General features: G+C 45.8%; 1 protein-coding gene across 3 annotated transcripts in view; it reads left to right on the forward strand.

The window, feature by feature from the left end:
• Positions 1–21,975, forward strand: part of LOC106610063 (deoxycytidylate deaminase) — a 48,002-nt gene that overhangs the window by 14,979 nt on the left and 11,048 nt on the right. For all 3 annotated transcript variants that reach the window (XM_014209194.2, XM_014209193.2, XM_014209192.2), the window contains exon 4: positions 8,331–8,447. In XM_014209194.2, coding sequence (XP_014064669.1) covers positions 8,331–8,447 — 117 coding nt within the window. The remainder of the gene's footprint in view (positions 1–8,330; positions 8,448–21,975) is intronic.

A 21,975-nucleotide genomic window follows, 5' to 3' on the forward strand; every position in this document is an offset into this window, starting at 1 on the left:
GGCCACTTCAGCAGCTAGTGAACTGTGAACCCCAGCTGACATGCTGCTAGGCCATAATCACACTAGCCACTTGAACAGCACTAGCCGGTCCAACATGTGAAGTGTGTGCGGTGATTGACTCCTGCCTTCTCACCCCCCGATGCCCCCTCTCTCTCGCACTCAAGACAGACGCTAGGCTCCATCTGTCTGGGCCTGCCGAGGCCGTCTTTTTCCTCACCGGACCACATGGTGTGCTTTTTCACGCTCATCCTCACTCTCATTCTCTCTCTCACCTCACCTCGTAGTTGCCTCTCATTACAGTGCACAGCCTCTTTCAAACCAGACAAGCCCTTGACAATAAGCAGTAGCCAGTCATCTGTTGTTGCTTAAGGCAGTTGTTTAGTTAACGGGCGTCACACGCTCAGACAACACAGCTGAGGCCAACAAGGAAGAGAGCGACTACTCGGCAGCACAGATGGGGTTTTAATGTAACACCGGTGACGGAGGCCGGTGCTCTTAACCCCAACGAGCGGGAAAGGAGAGATGTTTTTGTACAGTTGTCATGGAAACCAGGTAGTTTGAGGGTGAAAGGAGAGCAGATGGCACACGCTGGGAAATAAATGTATTTCTTCGAAAAACGATAGACTAGATGGAAGATGGAATGCTCTCCTGTCTCCTTCAACTGCTCGCTCGTGCTCTCTGTTTCTACTTCTGAGAGCGAGAGAGAGCGAGCGTGTCCGAGGGAGAGCTTTTACAGGGAGATGATTCAGTAGCTGTACCTCTGTTCTACGAGGACATCTTGATTCTTGTCTCAGCCCTTGGAAGTCTGAACTAGAAGGAGTGACAGTTTCTCCTGAAGAGGGCGCTGGAGACTACAACTTCCAGTTAGTCTCCATGTCCTCTCAAAGCTCACAGAGCGAATACACACACACACACACACACACACACACACACAAAACCTAGAGGGAACTTGCTACTAGTGTTTTCTCTCCCAACTTCTGATTTTAATGATGATATTAGCTCTGACTCTGGCAACCATGACTGGCATATTTTCAACATTTTTAGTTGTTGCTGTGAACCAAATGATCAGTATTTTTTGTGTGTGTGTGTGTGTGTCAACCACATTAGTAGTGCAGCAGCAGCTGCGCCTCTTGTACCAGACGCTGTTCTAATCAGGTCCTGATCTATTGAGCGTTCTGGTTGGAATGTAGAAAAGTTTGATTTGTAAGCCTTGAGAGCTCGTGATAAGGTAATAGGACCAGCGGGGGCAGTTAGTTTGTGAAGTGAAACAAGTCCATCCCTAGGACATAAGCACTTACTGTAATCACATGCAATTATAACCTGTTAGAGATACCTAGGGTGACCGGACGTCCCCGGTTTTGGTGGCCTGTCCCTGTAAAATGGCCTGGTTGGACCTTGTTTTATAAGAACGTTTGATCGGTGATGCGTTGTAACCATCTCATGAATAACCAAAGTGTCTCCAACAGCATTGGCTACCAGACTTGGGTCGTTTTTGAATTACTAGATGGGCTAAGATTAAGAACTAGGGGGGGTAATCCATTTTGTGTTTTACAATTAAATCATTTGAAAGAACTATAGTGAAAATTGGTAGTTAAATATAGTTCCAAGGCCACTTTTCATTTTTTTATTATTTTCGTGCAGCCATACATAAAATAAATACAATTCCCACTTTTTAATTTCCTAAATCCGGTCACCTTCCCTAGGGCTTTTCTTTCAGAGTCATACTTTTTACTGCAATCGCATACAGTATTGAATTGAATTGTTTATATACAGTGTAGGCCACTTTGGGGGAACTCTGGGGGGGGGGGAGCTAGACTATTCTGAATGCTATGGGGACAAGGCCCACTGGGAGAGAATGGGGGGGAGAGTGATAGAGAGGGAGGGGGAGCGAGGGCTGAGGGCACAGTTGGCAGACTGTGGGCAGCAGATGCCAGCGTGGGAGACTATCAACGGTTGCCATGGCGAGGGTGTGAAGAGGCAAAGCACTAAGAGCATTTTGTCAATTTTTGGGGGGCTGATCTTTTAAACTCTTCCTGACCCTACAAAGTGTCTGTGTGTCTCAGATAAATTACTTTCTACCTCTATAATATCACAATATGTTGCATTGTCCCACTTTGTGTAACTAGAGGGAATGTATGATCATACTATAATATACAGAGAGGGACAGTATATTCAACACGATTAATACTGCGTCCAACCTTTTCTAGAAGCTCATTCAGAAAACCCTCATCCCTTTCTTCCTTAGTAAGCCCAGTAACTATTGTCTCTCTCTGTTCTGTAGATGAAGCATTCTTTAAGTACTGTTATTAAAGAGAATGAGAGGAGAGGAAATCAAACCGCTCCCTTGGCAGTGACTCTCTCTCTCTCACACACACACACACACACACACACACTCAGCAAAACTATCCAGGAATAATAGAAACTCGGTCCTCAGCCCGTAACTCTGTTCTGCTCCCGACCCGGTTCATTCCTAATGCCTAATTCGTCCCCATTCTTTTCCCTACTAACACAAAGGAATAGCCATGTAATTGCTTGAGCCGATGTAGCAAAGTTAACGGCCCTCTATTTGTCTGCTGTGTCGGTCGGCTCTACAGCCTCTCTCCCACTGGGCACACTCTTGCTTTCGTTTTTGCTCTTCCTCTTTCTTTCTCCCTCAATCTCTTTTCTCTGCCTTCCCTCCCTATGCCCTCTCTCCAACTCTATCTCCCCCCTCCCTCTCTCCAGTCTCCTCGGGGTTGTGGCATCTCTGGCTAGGGGCCAGGCACTCTCTCTGGTGTCCCCTGGCAGCGGAGAACAGAATCTGTGTTCCAAGTGACACCCTATTCCCTACATATTGCACTACTTTTGACCAGGGCCTATAGGGAATTGGGTGCAATTTGAGACGCAGACAGAATCTAGTGGAGCTTTAGAAGTCACATGACTCGACAAGCCTGTGGGTGACTGGCTAATAGGTCGTAGGCTGCAGTGCCGCAATACTTTGTGCTTCAGTGGTTATATTAGCACATTTTGTGTTTGTCTGAGTGTGTTGACTCTGGGAGAGAGTCCGAATACCCATAGTTGCGTCCTAAATAGTAGGCCGTTTTGAGTATGCACAAAAAAATGTAAGTTTAATAGTATGCGACGTTTTGAAAATCGAGTATACTTTAAATGTCCGGATGTCATACTCATGTTGGCTTTGACAACAGCTGATCAATTAGATAAGGGGATGCGCTACCGAAACCACTGAATACCGTGAAACAACGCAATGGCGCGTTCTCAGTAGGCGAAAATATGTTTTATAGTATGTGAATTTTCGAAAATCGAGACGGTTTAAATGCCAGGATGTTATACTCATCTCAGCTCTTTATCTAGTAGAATTAGATGCACACTTTTCCATAATGCATTGGAAGCGGTGGGCTGCGAGTGATAGGCCCTAGTTCTCTTCAAGTAGCCAAACAACAAAACTCGGCTACTTAATTGGGAAGATGTAGAATAGCGAAGTTTCTGCGGCGGTGTTCAAATGTAGGCTAAGTAGATTTTGTTATCCTTAAAATGGTTGAGTATTGCATCGTCGGCTATAACTTTGAATTAAAAAAAATATATATTAATAAATAAATAGTGGTTTTCGGTTTTCTCATTTGAAAAGTTTTTATTTTTCTCTTGGCCTTCTAAACCATCTTTGGATTTCTGACAATGTCGGCACCGGGGACAAGCCTTAGCAGTCATTCTGATCTCATTCCCAATGACCAGTGCTTTAGTTTACTATGTTGCTGTCCAGCGGTTCTGAATTTGCCATGTACACAAACTTTTCAACTGTTCAAGTCAGGTGCGCTAGGCTATTTGATTTCATTTATTTATGTTACAGCACATTGGTTTCACAATAAATATGTTTAAATTGAACATATTTACCTACGGTATAGGTTGAATGTGATAGGCTGCTTATAACCATCCAGAGTAAGCCTATAACTCCATACCTATTCCATTCAGAGTTTAGAGAAATGAATCGAATTGGAAATGAGCTATTATCAGGGTGCTTAATGTGATGCATGTCTGTTGAATTTAGAAAAATCCACCTGCACTCGGCCCCGCCCCACCTACTCAACCAGTCAGGAGCCGCCGTGGCATACTGCATACTTTTTACTAAACAGATCGTGCTAAATAGTATGCGACGATGAGTACATGCATTGTATGCAGTTTAAGCATGTAGTACGCTAGTATGGGTATTCGGGGTGTGTGTGTTTGTTTAAAAAAAAAAATGTTGGTTGGCAGGTGGCCAATCTTGACCTCTGACCTCTCAATAGCTTCTCTAATTGGCTACAGTGGTCAGAGAGCACCTAACTGACCATCTGCCAGAACACACACACACACACACACACACACACACACACACACACTGACTTTGTATGTGTATAGTTTATTTGACCTAATAGCCCAACGCCTACTACTACTGATATTACAATTGTAGCCTTCTAAAAACTTCTACAGGGCTTTATAGGTTGACAATGTATAGTCCTAACCCTTCAGTGCACTCCAGTCTATCTTCTCAATTCCAGACCCCTCCCTCTCTGGCTTCCTACAGAAACCCTATACACTATGCCGTTGGGTCACTGGCAGCCCAACATCCACATGTAATTGGCTACAGGTGTTCCAGAGTATTCCATTCCAACATTCCCAGACGGACTTTACATTAGACAACATCACTGTTTCATCACAGCTTTTTCTAATGGCCACGGGAACCAGAGAATTAATCTCCTGAGTTCAGGAGAGAGGGTTCTACAAAAAATATGGAAAGTCAAACTAACTGCCCAGTTATTAATTTTTGAAGGAGTTCTTTTTGAATTCTTTGAGTTTCACCGGTAATTGAAGGCAGTTTTGAGTTGAGACCTGAAGGTAGGTGTGTGTGTGTGTGTGTTACCTGAAGCTTTAAGGATGTCTCCAGTTAATATGCAGAGGTTAGGGGGGGGTTGCTTAGTTTGGAGGACAGAGGGAGAGCGAACTGCCGAGAGTAAATGAGTTGGCGACTCTCCAGACAGCCTTTTTTTTTTACATTCAAAGGATGTAGGCCTATTTCTTCTTCCAGTCCACTTCAGAATAATTTAAAGGTTCTAGAGAAACACCCTAGTTTTTCCTGTCTAGTTTCTCCCTAACTCTCTCCAAGCTCTTTCATAAAGATACGTTTATGTTTTTGCAGATGGGAGTATATTGGGCAACATACTGTGCATAGCTATGATGCAGATATGCCCAAGTCTTCTTGTGCCGTTAGCAAAGCTAGGCGAAGAATCCCTTATTTCCCCTAATCTATTTCTCTCCCACTCTTTCTGGCCAATGGGTCTCTCCCCTCTTCCTCGCTCTTACGCTCTCTGCTCTGCATCCTCTTTTCGTTAGAAAAATAGAATGAGATTGTATCTTCAAACACAAGATTTATTTTTCTCCTCATCCCATCCAGGGGTATCTTTAAAAGCCCTCTTAGGGTTTCCACTATCCAGGTCCTTGTGTACATTTGCTGTCCAGGTTGTAGCATGATGCTAGACACAATGTGAAGGTTTTTTTTTACACAGCAATTGCTTTGCGAAACTGGGTAAAGGAAAACAAAAACCCTCGTAGAAAATGTCTAATCATCTTCAAAGGGAAATAATTGGCCATAATAAAGGCTGTAATATGCAATTACAAGGAACAGCAGTCTTCTTAGCCAAGACCACAGACACACACACACACACTTTCTTAACATCCCTCTTGTTCAGAAACTCTCGCTCATGGTTACTGGGGATAATTGCCCTCTACCTGGGAAGGCCATTCTGGTTTCAAGTAACTCTGCAGCTAATTGGGACCACAAAAGGCTTTTGTGAGGTCCACATTATTAGTCAATTTTAGGAGCAGTTTTAAAGGGATGGATCACACAGCGGATCAGTGTTCATTTACGCTATTCACCAGTGGTGGTAATGGTAACTACCACTGTTCTAATAGTAACTGAGACCAGTGGTGGTAATGGTAACTACCACTGTTCTAATAGTAACAGACCAGTGGTGGTAATGGTAACTACCACTGTTCTAATAGTAACTGAGACCAGTGGTGGTAATGGTAACTACCACTGTTCTAATAGTAACTGAGACCAGTGGTGGTAATGGTAACTACCACTGTTCTAATAGTAACTGAGACCAGTGGTGGTAATGGTAACTACCGCTGTTCTAATAGTAACTGAGACCAGTGGTGGTAATGGTAACTACCGCTGTTCTAATAGTAACTGAGACCAGTGGTGGCAATGGTAACTACCGCTGTTCTAATAGTAACTGAGACCAGTGGTGGTAATGGTAACTACCGCTGTTCTAATAGTAACTGAGACCAGTGGTGGTAATGGTAACTACCGCTGTTCTAATCGTAACTGAGACCAGTGGTGGTAATGGTAACTACCGCTGTTCTAATCGTAACTGAGACCAGTGGTGGTAATGGTAACTACCACTGTTCTAATAGTAACTGAGACCAGTGGTGGTAATGGTAACTACCACTGTTCTAATAGTAACTGAGACCAGTGGTGGTAATGGTAACTACCACTGTTCTAATAGTAACTGAGACCAGTGGTGGTAATGGTAACTACCACTGTTCTAATAGTAACTGAGACCAGTGGTGGTAATGGTAACTACCACTGTTCTAATAGTAACTGAGACCAGTGGTGGTAATGGTAACTACCACTGTTCTAATAGTAACTGAGACCAGTGCTGGTAATGGTAACTACCACTGTTCTAATAGTAACTGAGACCAGTGGTGGTAATGGTAACTACCACTGTTCTAATCGTAACTGAGACCAGTGGTGGTAATGATAACTACCACTGTTCTAATCGTAACTGAGACCAGTGGTGGTAATGGTAACTACCACTGTTCTAATAGTAACTGAGACCAGTGGTGGTAATGGTAACTACCACTGTTCTAATAGTAACTGAGACCAGTGGTGGTAATGGTAACTACCACTGTTCTAATCGTAACTGAGACCAGTGGTGGTAATGGTAACTACCACTGTTCTAATAGTAACTGAGACCAGTGGTGTTAATGGTAACTACCACTGTTCTAATAGTAACTGAGACCAGTGGTGTTAATGATAACTACCACTGTTCTAATAGTAACTGAGACCAGTGGTGGTAATGGTAACTACCACTGTTCTAATCGTAACTGAGACCAGTGGTGGTAATGGTAACTACCAGTGTTCTAATCGTAACTGAGACCAGTGGTGGTAATGGTAACTACCACTGTTCTAATAGTAACTGAGACCAGTGGTGGTAATGGTAACTACCACTGTTCTAATAGTAACTGAGACCAGTGGTGGTAATGGTAACTACCACTGTTCTAATCATAACTGAGACCAGTGGTGGTAATGGTAACTACCGCTGTTCTAATCGTAACTGAGACCAGTGGTGGTAATGGTAACTACCGCTGTTCTAATAGTAACAGAGACCAGTGGTGGTAATGGTAACTACCGCTGTTCTAATCGTAACTGAGACCAGTGGTGGTAATGGTAACTACCGCTGTTCTAATCGTAACTGAGACCAGTGGTGGTAATGGTAACTACCACTGTTCTAATCGTAACTGAGACCAGTGGTGGTAATGGTAACTACCGCTGTTCTAATCGTAACTGAGACCAGTGGTGGTAATGGTAACTACCGCTGTTCTAATAGTAACTGAGACCAGTGGTGGTAATGGTCCCCACCGAAGACATGCTGCCATGACAACTGTTTGTCACAAATTCTCCAAGTTAACCATCCCTCGGCTCTCTCTCTCTCTCGAATGAGTTCTGCCTGCTTGCTGTGAGCGCAGTGGACCAACGTGCATGTCGTGCCGTGCCGTGCTCTGATGTTGTGCCAAAGCAAATCCGCCACAGTAGCGGGTGGCGGCGTGGTTGGCATGGGGCTAGTGGCGGGGTAATGGTAATCACACTACAGTTTGGGGGTTGGCGGGGGTCCTCTGTAATCGGCCACCGTCGCTGATGGGGGCAATTCATTTCCCGTAATTAACGCTAGGAAGGAGTCATTTTATGGCTGCCAGGGTGGAGCGGAGAGGAGGCATCTGTTCACTCTCAGTGCATCACTTTCCGCTGGACAATGGGAATTAAGGCCTGTATTGAGTCTCAAAGAGGAATTGCTGAACTAGGATCAGTTTAGCCTTTTTAGATCAATTTAATGAGATTACATGGACAGGGGGGACCTGATCCTAGACCAGTGGACTTTTTTTTATGTGGCTGTTGGAACTAGGAAACCTGTATCATCTGCATATTAATGTCTCTTTTGATTCACTGCCACCCCTGGTGTGTTGACCAGATTTTCACTCTCTTCCTCCCTCTCTCTTCCTCCCTCTCTCTCCTCCAGTGTGCCATGCGGAGCTGAATGCTATCATGAATAAGAACTCAGCGGACGTGAAGGGCTGTTCCATGTACGTGGCTCTGTTCCCCTGCAACGAGTGTGCCAAGCTCATCATCCAAGCAGGTGGGACCCCCCCCCCACACACACACACACAGATGAGACCCCTCCCTCTCCTTCACCCATCCATCTGTTCTGTCATTTTTGTTCTCCGTTTCCAAACAGGTGAGCCTCCTCCCAACTGTTGCCCTCCCTCACTTTTCTCCACCCTCTACTTTCTTTTTCATCTCTCTCTTTGTGATACCTTTTCTCCGCTCCTTTTCATCCGTTCAGGGTCGCACACTCCTTCTCTCGTTCCGTACCTTTTGGTGTTGTCGTGTTTCTTCTCTCCGCATTTCCTTTTTTATTTTCTTCCTTCGTTCATGCTCTTCCCGTGATGCACTCCTCCTCCTCTCTTTCTATACCTCTCTTTCTGTACCTCTCCTCTCAGGGACACACACACACACACACACTCCTCCCTCTCGTCCTTGACTCAGCTATTCACAGCGAGACACCTCTCCTCCTCTTCCACTAAACATCACCTCTTTCCATCTTTTCTCCCTCTATATATCCCGGTTGACAACCACAATGCATAGCAGTTCAGCTTCCCTCACATTGTGTTTAGCCTAAGTGCCATACATTATTCACTCTGTGCAGTATCAGTTATTCAGGTATTAGACCAACGCCTACGTGATTAGCTTTGATGGATGGGCAGACCACACAGCAACCCACTACAACCACGCAAGTAGGAGATATCTGCTCGTCTTCCCTTTTGATTTAGCTTCCTGCTGTACTGGCGTTTGTTTACCAAATGGCAGTAATATATATATATATATTTGTTAATACTAATTCAACTGCGGCGATTGCGCCTGGGAGCAAATCTCAACAGATTCTCAGCAGAGTGTGTTGGGTGCGTTTTGTTGGGTGTTGGGTGCAACCCGTACCCCTACCCCTCCGCTCCCCCCCACCTACGATAGAAAACAGGATTATTATACTCCGCAACCTCTGCCTTTTTCAAACATAGCAACACGAACAGCAAGCACAGCTTCCCCCCCCTTTCTATCCTTCTCTTTCTCCTTCGCTCCCTCTCTACCGCTTTCTGCCTTCGCTCGAAAAACTTTCCTTCCCCCTTATCTTCCCACAACCCCCTGCTGTTGCTCCTTAGGCAAGAGGCCCTCCTGGAGCTGCATACCGAAGTGAGACACACACAGGCACACACACAGAGCTATATATACTGACATGTATGCAGGCATGCATACACACACTCATAGTTCCGACACACTCCTACACACACTATTTTGCTCTGATCACAAGCGGGGCTTGCCAGGCCCTCTTCTCTCCCCGGCACAGTGGGGTGTAAGCTCCATCTCCAGGCTCCTACTTCATACACACAGACACACACACTTCTCGTTCACCTGCACCTTTAAGAGGAGAGTAGGAAACTGAACAGCAACAAGCCAGCCTAATTTGTGATGCAGTTTCAACCTGGCTCGTCAAACGCTTAGCAACAAGTGCCGTATTTCACAAAGGTGGCGTGTGATGACTGTTCACTCCGCCCCGCCACTAGAAAAAGCTCTCTTTTTTTCCCTCTGCTTCTGTCTTACTAATTCTCTTTTTCTTTCCCTTTTTCTCCCCGACTCGCTGTCTCTCTCCCTCCTATCTATCCGTCTCACTGTCATAACAGCATGAGGAGAATCAGAGGGTTTAACAATAGATGTGTTTAGATGTGTTTGCTATTTACCGTGAAACGTGTCAGTGAATCCGATAGGCCTACGGAAGGCAGTTGGGCTCAATTCCACAACGCTCCTTAGCGCTGCACCTGTTCGTCTGGTTTTAATCGCTCATTCTAGAAATGGACTTATTTCCATTCAGCCTTGATTACAACTTCTACATTTGTGGGGTCGTTGGGTCGTTTGTGGGTTTAATAAATGCGCTTCACGTACCGACGAACAGAACGGCTCAGCTCTCTAAGAACGAGAAGGGATTCTCCGAGTCCTTTTTTTAAAGTAACGCTTGCGAGGCCTTGAACGTTAGCCTCTCGGCCCCTCAACGTGTGTGCGCGCGCGCTTTGAACGAAACCCTCTTGGCCTCTCAATACACAGGCTCTTCAGATGAGAGATGGAGGGAGAAAGAGTACTCTTCTGGCTTTAGGGGGCACTGTGGTCTTATCATTCTCACCGCTCCCCCCTTCCTTTCCTCTCGGTCTCCAGCAGGCCACCCATTCAATCAACGTTTCAACAAATCTCTCAGTTGACTTTTATTTTTGGACTGGAGTTCAAATGAGTTGCGCTGCTTCTCAGTAACCATGTGGAGCCACCCAGAACTCACTCTCTCTCCCTCCAATATCTTTCCACCTTTTTATCGTTCGCTTTTCTTTTCTATTTCAATCATTCTGTTTTTCTCCAATTTTCACTGGCACTCTTTTATTCACCAAATTACTTTGACTCACTCCTCTCTCCTCCTTTCCTCCCCTTCACCCTCTCTCTCCACCCCTCCTCTCTCCCACGCTGGCAGTGCTGTGGTCCGGCCTGACTCCCGCGCTGGCAGTGCTGTGGTCCGTCCTGACTCCCGCGCTGGCAGTGCTGTGGTCCGTCCTGACTCCCGCGCTGGCAGTGCTGTGGTCCGGCCTGACTCCCGCGCTGGCAGTGCTGTGGTCCGGCCTGACTCCCGCGCTGGCAGTGCTGTGGTCCGTCCTGACTCCCGCGCTGGCAGTGCTGTGGTCCGGCCTGACTCCCGCGCTGGCAGTGCTGTGGTCCGTCCTGACTCCCGCGCTGGCAGTGCTGTGGTCCGGCCTGACTCCCGCGCTGGCAGTGCTGTGGTCCGGCCTGACTCCCGCGCTGGCAGTGCTGTGGTCCGGCCTGACTCCCGCGCTGGCAGTGCTGTGGTCCGTCCTGACTCCCGCGCTGGCAGTGCTGTGGTCCGGCCTGACTCCCGCGCTGGCAGTGCTGTGGTCCGGCCTGACTCCCGCGCTGGCAGTGCTGTGGTCCGGCCTGACTCCCGCGCTGGCAGTGCTGTGGTCCGGCCTGACTCCCACGCTGGCAGTGCTGTGGTCCGGCCTGACTCCCGCGCTGGCAGTGCTGTGGTCCGGCCTGACTCCCGCGCTGGCAGTGCTGTGGTCCGGCCTGACTCCCGCGCTGGCAGTGCTGTGGTCCGGCCTGACTCCCGCGCTGGCAGTGCTGTGGTCCGGCCTGACTCCCGCGCTGGCAGTATTGTTATGTCTTTAATACTGAGAGCTGTGTTACACCATCTGTCTCCTCAATCCTCAGCTCAGTCATGCGTTGGTGCATTTAGCTTTAACGCCTCAGTATGGATTTTAAATTGAGGAATCATTATCCATTTTAAGATCGTTGTACAGAAAATGAAGAATATTTGTGTTGACAAGCGGGCGGCACTGTCCTAACACCTAGCAGGTTATCCGTCCTCTGAGTCTACATAGCTAATTCACTGGTTGCCCCTCTTCACCCCTCTCCTCCCAGCGGCCTCGCTCCCATTGTATTCCCATTAGCTAATCTGGAGGCCTTTTGTTGCTTTCCTAATCCCATTGGAATGGTCCTCCATAGTGTCTCCCTCTCCTGTTTATCACTGGCCCATTACAAGACCTGTAAGTCACTTGAAATAAAAAAATTCGAATAACATTTTATTTGCCAAATACAACTGTTGTAGACTTAACTGTGAAATGCTTGCTTACAACTCCTCACAGCAATGCAGTTAAAAAATAAAATGGTAACGAGGAATAAAATGCACAAGAATGGAGCTATATACAGTTGGAAGTTTACATACACCTTAGCCAAATACATTTAAACTCAGTTTTTCACAATTCCTGACATTTTAATCCTAGTAAATATTCCCTGTCTTAGGTCAGGTAGGATCACCACTTTATTTTAAGAATGTGAAATGTCAGAATAATAGTAGAGAATTATTTATTTCAGCTTTTATTTCTTTCATCACATTCCCAGTGGGTCAGAAGTTTACATACACTCAATTAGTATTTGGTAGCATTGCCTTTAAATTGTTTAACCTGGGTCAAACGTTTCGGGGTAGCCTTCCACAAGCTTCCCACAATAAGTTGGGTGAATTTTGGCCCATTCCTCCTGACAGAGCTGGTGTAACTGAGTCAGGTTTGTAGGCATCCTTGCTCGCACACACTTTTTTCAGTTCTGCCCAAAAATGTTCTATAGGACTGAGGTCAGGGCTTTGTGATGGCCACTACAATACCTTGACTTTGTTGTCCTTAAGCCATTTTGCCACAACTTTGGAAGTATGCTTGGGGTCAATGTCCATTTGGAAGACCTATTTGCGACCAAGCTTTAACTTCCTGACTGATGTCTTGAGATGTTGCTTCAATATATCCACAATTTTCCATCCTCAAGATGCCATCTATTTTGTGAGGTGCACCAGTCCCTCCTGCAGAAAAGCACCCCAACAACATGATGCTGCCACCTCCGTGCTTCATGGTTGGGATGGTGTTCTTCAGCTTGCAAGCCTCACACTTTTTTCCTCCGACAATAACGAGGGTCATTATGGCCAAACAGTTCTATTTTTGTTTCATCAGACCAGAGGACATTTCTCCAAAAAGTACGATCTTTGTCCCCATGTGCAGTTGCAAACCGTAGTCTGGCTTTTTTATGTCGGTTTTGGAGCAGTGGCTTCTTCCTTGCTGACTCGTTTTACTGTGGATATAGATACTTTTGTACCTGTTTCCTCCAGCGTCTTCACAAGGTCCTTTGCTGCTGTTCTGGGATTGATTTGCACTTTTCGCACCAAAGTACATTCATCTCTAGGAGACAGAACGTGTCTCCTTCCTGAGCGGTATGACGGCTGCGTGGTCCCATGGTGTTTATACTTGTGTACTATTGTTTGTACAGATGAACGTGGTACCTTCAGGCGTTTGGAAATTGCTCCCAAGGATGAACCAGACTTGTGGAGGTCTACAATTTGTTTTCTGAGGTCTTGGCTGATTTTTTGGGATTTTCCCATGATGTCAAGCAAAGAGGCACTGAGTTTGAAGGTAGGCCTTGAAATACATCCACAGGTACACCTCCAATTGACTCAAATGATATCAATTAGCCTATCAGAAGCTTCTAAAGCCATGACATAATTTTCTGGAATTCTCCAAGCTGTTTAAAGGCACAGTCAACTTAGTGTATGTAAACTTCTGACCCACTGGGATTGTGATACAGTGAATTATAAGTGAAATAATCTGTCTGTAAAAAATTGTTGTCATGCACAAAGTAGATGTCCTAACCGACTTGTCAAAACTAGTTTGTTAACAAGAAATTTGTGGAGTGGTTGAAAAACGAGTTTTAATGACTCCAACCTAAGTGTATGTAAACTTCCGCTTTCAACTGCACAGGGAGTACCAGTACCAGATCAATGTGGAGAGGTAGGAGGTATGAGGTAGATACACTATATATACACCACTTCAAAATTGTGGACACCCCTTCAAAATGACTGGATTTGGCTGTTGATGACAGGTGTATAAAATCGAGAGACACAGCCATGCAATCTCCACAGCCAAACATACTGAAGAGCTCAGTGACTTTCAACGTGGCAAGTCAGTTTGTTACATTTCTGCCCTGGTAGAGCTGCCCCGGTCAACTGTAAGTGCTGTTATTGTGAAGTGGAAATGTCTAGGAGCAACAACAGCTCAGCCGCAAAGTGGTAGGCCACACAAGCTCACAGAACGGGACCGGCGAGTGCTGAAGCTCGTAGCGCGTAAATATCGTCTATCCTCAGTTGCAACACTCACTACAGAGTTCCAAACTGCCTCTGGAAGCAACCTCCGCACAATAACTGTTTTGTCAAGAGCTTAATGAAATAGGCTTGTGTGCAGCTGCTCGGCCATGGAAACCCAAGATCACCATGCGTTGGCTGGAGTGGTGTAAAGCTCGATGCTGTTGGACTCTGGAGCAATGGAAACGCGTTCTCTGGAGTGATGAATCTCGCTTCACCATCTGTCAGTCTGACGGACAAATCTGGGTTTGGGGGATGCCAGAAGAACGCTACCTGCCCAAATGCAGTGCCAACTGTAACGTTTGGTGGAGGAGGAATAATGGTCTGGGGCTGTTTTTCATGGTTCGGGCTAGGCCCCTTAGTTCTAGTGAAGGGAAATCTAAACGCTACAGCATAGACATTCTGTGCTTCCAACTTTGTGGCAACATTTTGATGAAGGCTCTTTCCTGTTTCAGCATGACAATGTACACAACGTGAGGTCCATACAGAAATGGTTTGTCGAGATCGGTGTGGAAGAACTTGACTGGCCTGCACAGAGCCCTGACCTAAACCCCATCAACCAGCTTTGGGATGAATTGGAACGCCGACTGTGAGCCACACTTAATCGCCCAACATCAGTACCTGAACTCACTAATGCTTGTTTCTTAATGGAAGCAAGTTCCTGCTTCAATGTTCCAACATCTAGTGGAAAGCCTTCCCAGAAGAGTTGAGACTGTTATAGCAGCAAACAGGGACCAACACCATATTTATGCCCATGATTTTGGAATGAAATGTTTGACGAGCAAGTGTCCACACATTTTTGGTCATGTAGTGTATATACATTAAGGCAGGGTGAAGTGACTAGGAATCAGGATAAATAATAATAAAATAAAGGACAGAGTAGCAGTAGCTTTCCACTAGATGTTTATGTATTTTGACAGAATGTTTGTGTGCGCGTATGTAGTTAATGTGTGTGGGAGTGTCAATGTAGTGTGTGTGTATACACTGTTCTCTCCATGACAAAGACTGACCAGGTGAAAGCTACAATCACTTATTGATGTCACTCGTTAAATCCACTCAGTGTAGATGAAAGGTAGGAGTCTGGTTAAAGAATGATTTTTAAGCCTTGAGACAATTGAGATGTGCCATTCGGGGGGTGAATGAACAAGACAAAAGATTTAAGTGCCTTTGAACAGGGTAAAGTAGTAGGTGCCAGGCACACCGTTTGAGTGTGCCAAGAACTGCAATGCTGTTGGGTTTTTCACACTCAACAGTTTCCTGTGTGTATCAAGAAGGGTCAACCATCCAAAGGACATCCAGCCAACTTGACAACTGTAGTAAGCATTGGAGTCAACATCGGCCAGCATCCCTGTGGAACACTTTCGACACCTTGTAGAGTCCATGCCCAGAAGAATTTAGGCTGTTCTGAGGGCAAAAGGGGTGCAATTCAATATTAAGGTGTTCCTAATGTTTTGTACACTCAGTGTATAGTCTAGTGAGTGTGCATAGGGCCAGTGGAAGATAGTTCAGGTACCATTAATTCACTATTTAGCAGTCTAATGGCTTGTGGGTAGAATATTTGTTGGAGCCTGTACTGTTTGCTGGACAGTAGCAGAGTGAACAGTCTATGGCTTGGGTGGCTGGAGTCTTGACAATTTTTGGGGCCTTCCTCTGACGCCGCCTGATATAGAGGTCCTGAAATGCAGGGAGCTTGGCCCAAGTGATGTACTAGGCTGTCCGCACCACCCTCTGTAGCACTTTGCTGTCAAGGGCGGTGCATTTGCCATACCAAGCGGTGAATCTGCTCGTCAAGATGCTCTCGATGGTTCAGCTGTAGAACTTTGAGGAGCCGAGGGCCCATGAAAAATCTTTCCAGCCTCCTGAGGTGGAAGAGGCGCTGCCGTGCCCTCTTCACGGGTATGTGTGGACCATGTTAGGTCCTTAGTGATGTGGACGCCAAGGAACTTGAAGCTCTCGACCCGCGCCACAACAGCCCTGTTGATGTGGATGGGGGCGTGCACTCCCTTGTTTCTCCTATTGTCTCAATCAGGTCCTTGGTCTTACTGACGTTGAGGGAGAGGTTGTTGTTCTGGCACCACACTGCTAAGTCTCTGACCACCTCCCTGTAGGCTGACTCATTTCCGTCCGGGATCAGGCCTACCACTGTCGTGTCGTCCGCAAACTCGATGATATCGGAGTCGTGCAGTGCCACGCAGTCGTGGGTGAACAGGGAGTACTGAGCAAACACCCCTGAGCGGCCCCCGTGTTGAGGGTCAACGTGGCGGAGGTGTTGTTGCCTACCCTCACCACAGGGCCCGTCAGGAAGTCCAGGATCCAGTTGCAGAGGGAGGGGTTCAGTCTCAGTGTCCCTAGCTTGGAGGGGACTATATATTCTCAAAGTTATTTCCCTTCTTGTCCAGAAATTGCATCATCTGTGGATCTGTTGGGGCGGTATGCTAATTTGAGTGGGTTTAGGGTGTCTAGAATGATGGTGTTGATTTGGGTCATGACTACAGGGCGATAGTCATTTAGGCAGGTTACCTTGGAGCTCTTGGGAACAGGGATAATGGTAGTCATCTTGAAACATGTTGGGATTACAGACTGGGACAAGGAGAGAAAATGTATGTGAAGACACTTGCCAGCTGGTCTGCGCATGCTTTGTGACCACGGCCTGGTATTCCGTCTGACCCGGCGACCTTGTGAACGTTTTGCTCACATCGTCCACAAAGAGCGAGTGAGCACAGTAATCCGGAAAAACATGGGCTTTCACGCAAGGCACAGTGTTATATTCCTCAACGCAAGCATAAAAGGCATGTAGCTCGTTTGGGAGTTCTAAATTGCTGGGCTACTCATGGCTGGGTTTCCATTTGTAATCCGTTATCATCTGTAAGCCCAGCCACAAACGACGAACATCGGAGACGGTATAATAGGATTCCACCTTCCTATATTGTCCTTTTGCATGTTTGATGTCTTGTCGGAGGTCATAGCGGGCTTTCTTGTATGCGTCCATGTCCTGTTCCTTGTAAGCGATAGCTCTAGCCTTTAGCCCAGCTCTGATATTTCCTGTAATACATGGTTTTTGGTTTGTATACGTTCTTATAGTCACTGTGGGGATTACATTATCTATGCACTTATTGATGAACCCTGTGACTTTTGTGGTAAACTCCTCAATGCTATCAGATGAATCCCGGAACATATCCCAGTCTGTACTAGCAAACAGTCTTGTAGCCTCGCGTCTGCTTTATCCAACCACTTCCGTATTGAGTGCGTCACTGTACTTCCTGTTTGAGCTTTTGTTTGTAAGCAGGAGAATGGAGTCATGGTCAGATTTTCCGAAAGGTGGACGAGGGAGGGCCTTGTGTACGTTTCTGTGGGTAGTTTTAGCGCCCCCTAGTGGCGCAGGAGACGTCTCGGTAGAAGTGTGGTAGAACAGTTTCAAGTCTCCCAACGTTAGTCTTCGCCCACCAGAAATGCTTCTTTTGGGTGAGCAGTTTTTGTTTATGGCCCCATACAGTTTGAGTGTCAGAAGGGATGTAGACAGCTGTGATAATTACAAATTAGAACTCTCTTGGTAGGTAAAAGGGTCTGCAGCTTACAATGACCTATTATATACCAGGTGTGCAAAAGCTAGAGATTTCCTTCACACTTTAAGCAGGAGAACCAGTTACTTTTGAAAAAACAATCCACCTCCTTTCGACTTCCCGACGCTGCCGTCCGATCCAGCCGCTGCATGGAGAATCCACAGTGTACTACGTGCATAGCGTCATCATCCAGCCACGTTTCAGTAAGACATATAATGTTACAGCTTTTAAAGTCTCTCTGATAGGAGACTCTCGATCGAAGCTCATCCATGTTATTCTCAGGTGATTTGCAAATCGAACGGAAGGGAGCGCCGTTCGGTTTTCACTTCGCCTCAATTTCACCAGGACTCCACCTCGTCTCCCACGTCTATGCCTGCAGCATTTTGGTAGCCCATGGTAGGCCATGGAACAAAGGAATAGGGTTCGGTATGAACAGTGGAACAGCTGAGTCAGAGTTGAAGTCAAAATCTAGGTTAGTAGCTGTCGATCTGATGTCCAGAAGTGCTTCGGCGGTCATCTGTGACAATAATATGAACTTTCTGTACAAAAAAAAGTAAAGATAATCACGGTAGAAGTCACTATGTTGGAACTCGTAAGATGATGCCCATCCTTCCACTTAGCCATATCGAGAGGCCGCTTTCTTCCTCACTTCGGATTTCCCTTGCCTTCTCTCTCTCTCCTCTCTCATTTGGTCTCTCGACTGCCACGTATTAGGCCCCCCTCTCTCCTCCTTTTTTTCTTTTACTTTTCTTGCCTCATATTCCTCTCTTTTCCTCACTCTCTCCTTCACTCCCTCTTTTCTTTCCGTAGCTGGTCAAAAGGATGCGTTAAACATGGATTTATGGGAGCCTCCTCAGTCTATTGGGCTTGGACTGACTCCCCAGCGCCTGCCTGCCATCCTTCTCTGCCATCTTGTCACTTTGGGCTGACGCTGACGAGGGGTCGAGCATGTCTGTCACAGGCACACGCTCTCAGGCATTCACCCGCACACACAAACTCTCTCACAGTGTCTGTCACCAACTACCACTCTCGCAGAGTGGGCTAATTTGAAATGTTCCAAAGTTTTAGTCTGGTCCCAAATGGCTAGCTACCCTACCCTCCTCCCTCTTCTGAATTACTTAAACTGCCCTCCCGTCCACTTAAGTCACTGTTGTGGAACGTTCCATAATGTTGCGTTTTTTACAACTCAAACTGCCTCTGGTTCCAACTAGAGTTTTCCATCCCATTCATTGACTTGTCGCTAGTATTCCGGTGTTACTGGTTAGTTACATAACAACAATGTCCAATAACATTTGATTAGTCACATGCGCCGAATATGACGGGTCTAGACTTTACAATGAAATACTTGTTTACAAGCCCTTCCCAACAATGCGGAGTTAAAAAATAAGTGTTTTAAAGCTGTCATCAAGGCAAAAGGTGGCTACTTTGAAGAATCTCTAATATAAAATATATTTTGATTTGTTTAACACATTTTTTGGTTACTACATGATTCCATATGTGTTATTTCATAGTCTTGATGCCTTCACTATTCTACATTGTAGAAAATAGTAAAAAAGAAAAACCCTATAATTAATAGGTGTCCAAACTTTTGACTGGTATGTGTGTGTGTGTGTGTGTGTGTGTGTGTGTGTGTGTGTGTGTGTGTGTGTGTGTGTGTGTGTGTGTGTGTGTGTGTGTGTGTGTGTGTGAGAGAGATATATGTATATACACATACATACATATATACACAAACATGCATAAATACACATATATACATATATACATGCATATATACACGCACATGCATATATACACATACATACATAGATAAACTCAGCAAAAAAAGAAACGTCCTCTCACTGTCAACTACGTTTATTTTCAGCAAACTTAACATGTGTAAATATTTGTATGAACATAACAAGATTCAACAACTGAGACAAACTGAACAAGTTCCACAGACATGTAATAATGTGTCCCTGAACAAAGGGGGGGTCAAAAGTAACAGTCAGTATCTGGTGTGGCCACCAGCTTCATTAAGTACTGCAGTGCATCATCTCCTCATGGACTGCACCAGATATCCCAGTTCTTGCTGTGAGATGTTACCCCACTCTTCCACCAAGGCACCTGCAAGTTCCCGGACATTTCTGGGGCGGGAATGGCCCTAGCCCTCACTCTCCGATCCAACAGGTCCCAGCCGTGTTCAGTGGGATTGAGATCCGGGCTCTTCGCTGGCCATGGCAGAACACTGACACTCCTGTCTTGCAGGAAATCACGCACAGAACAAGCAGTATGGCTGGTGGCATCGTCATGCTGGAGGGTCATGTCAGGATGAGCCTGCAGGAAGGGTATCACGAGGGAGGAGGATGTCTTCCATGTAATGCACAGTGTTGAGATTGTCTGCAATGACAACAAGCTCAGTCCAATGATGCTGTGACACACTGCCCCAGACCATGACGGACGCTCCACCTCCAAATCGATCCTGCTCCAGAGCACAGGCCTCGGTGTAATGCTCATTCCTTCGACGATAAACGCGAATCCGACCATCACCCCTGGTGAGACAAAACCGTGACTCGTCAGTGAAGAGCACTTTTTGCCAGTCCTGTCTGGTCCAGCGACGGTGAGTCCAGGCGACGTTGTTGCCGGTGATGTCTGGTGAGGACCTGCCTTACAACAGGCCTACAAGCCCTCAGTCCAGCCTCAGCCTATTGCGGACAGTCTGAGCACTGCTGAAGGGATTGTGCGTTCCTGGTGTAACTCGGGCAGTTGTTGCCATCCTGTACCTGTCCTGCAGGTGTGATGTTCGGATGTTCCGATCCTGTGCAGGTGTTGTTACACGTGGCCTGCCACCGCGAGGACGATCAGCTGTCCATCCTGTCTCCCTGTAGCGCTGTCTTAGGCGTCTCACAGTACAGACATTGCAATTTATTGCCCTGGTCACATCTGCAGTCCTCATGCCTCTTTGCAGCATGCCTAAGGCACGTTCACGCAGATGAGCAGGGACCCTGGGCATCTTTCTTTTGGTGTTTTTCAGAGTCAGTAGAAAGGCCTCTTTAGTGTTCTAAGTTTTCATAACTGTGACCTTAATTGCCTACCATCTGTAAGCTGTTAGTGTCTTAACGACCGTTCCACAGGTGCATGTTCATTAAATGTTTATGGTTCATTGAACAAGCATGGGGAACAGTGTTTAAACCCTTTACAATGATCTGTGAAGTTATTTAGATTTTTACGAATTATCTTTGAAAGCCAGGGTCCTGAAAAAGGGACGTTTCTTTTTTTGCAGAGTTTACATACCGTCATTTCCGGACTATTGAGCGCACCTGAATATAAGCCGCACCCACTGAATTAAAAAATATATATTATTTTGAACATAAATAAGCCGCACATGTCTATAAGCCGCAGGTGCCTACCGGTACATTGAAACAAATCAACTTTACACAGGCTTTAACGAAACACGGCTTGTAACAAAAATAAATAGGCTTTAACGAAACACGGCTTGTAACAAAAATAAATAGGCTTTAACGAAACACAGCTTGTAACAAAAAATTCAAAATTAGCAGTAAGCTTTAGTTGTCTTTTTGCACTGAGTCAATTCCTCACGCTACTGTTTCCAACGTCTTATCGACTCACTAAGACCAAGCTCCCGTGCAGAAGCTCTATTTCCTTTTCCAACAGCCAGATCAATCGCCTTCAACTTGAAAGCTGCATCATATGCATTTCTCTGTGTCTTTGCCATGATGAGGGTGACAAAATGACTACCGTAATCAGAATGATGGGAAGTTTGAGAGCGCTCGATTTAATCTAAACAGTAAACAAAAAAGTTGTTTGACCTTAACCCGTTCGGCAATTTCATTGGTCTAATGAAAGCTTCATGCCGCCAAAAAACTGAGCACGTCACAGAATGTGTTTTTTTTTTTGAGAAAAAAAATTGAAAGCGGGAAAAATCCATATACACTGCTCAAAAAAATAAAGGGAACAGTAAAATAACACATCCTAGATCTGAATGAATGAAATAATCGTATTAAATACTTTTATCTTTACATAGTTGAATGTGCTGACAACAATATCACACAAAAATAATCAATGGAAATCCAATTTATCAACCCATGGAGGTCTGGATTTGGAGTCACACTCAAAATTAAAGTGGAAAACCACACTACAGGCTGATCCAACTTCGATGTAATGTCCTTAAAACAAGTCAAAATGAGGCTCAGTAGTGTGTGTCCTCCACGTGCCTGTATGACCTCCATACAACGCCTGGGCATGCTCCTGATGAGGTGGCGGATGGTCTCCTGAGGGATCTCCTGCCAGACCTGGACTAAAGCATCCGCCAACTCCTGGACAGT

The sequence above is a fragment of the Salmo salar genome, chromosome ssa08 (assembly GCF_905237065.1).
Source record: "Salmo salar chromosome ssa08, Ssal_v3.1, whole genome shotgun sequence".
Classification (NCBI taxonomy): Eukaryota; Metazoa; Chordata; class Actinopteri; order Salmoniformes; family Salmonidae; genus Salmo; species Salmo salar.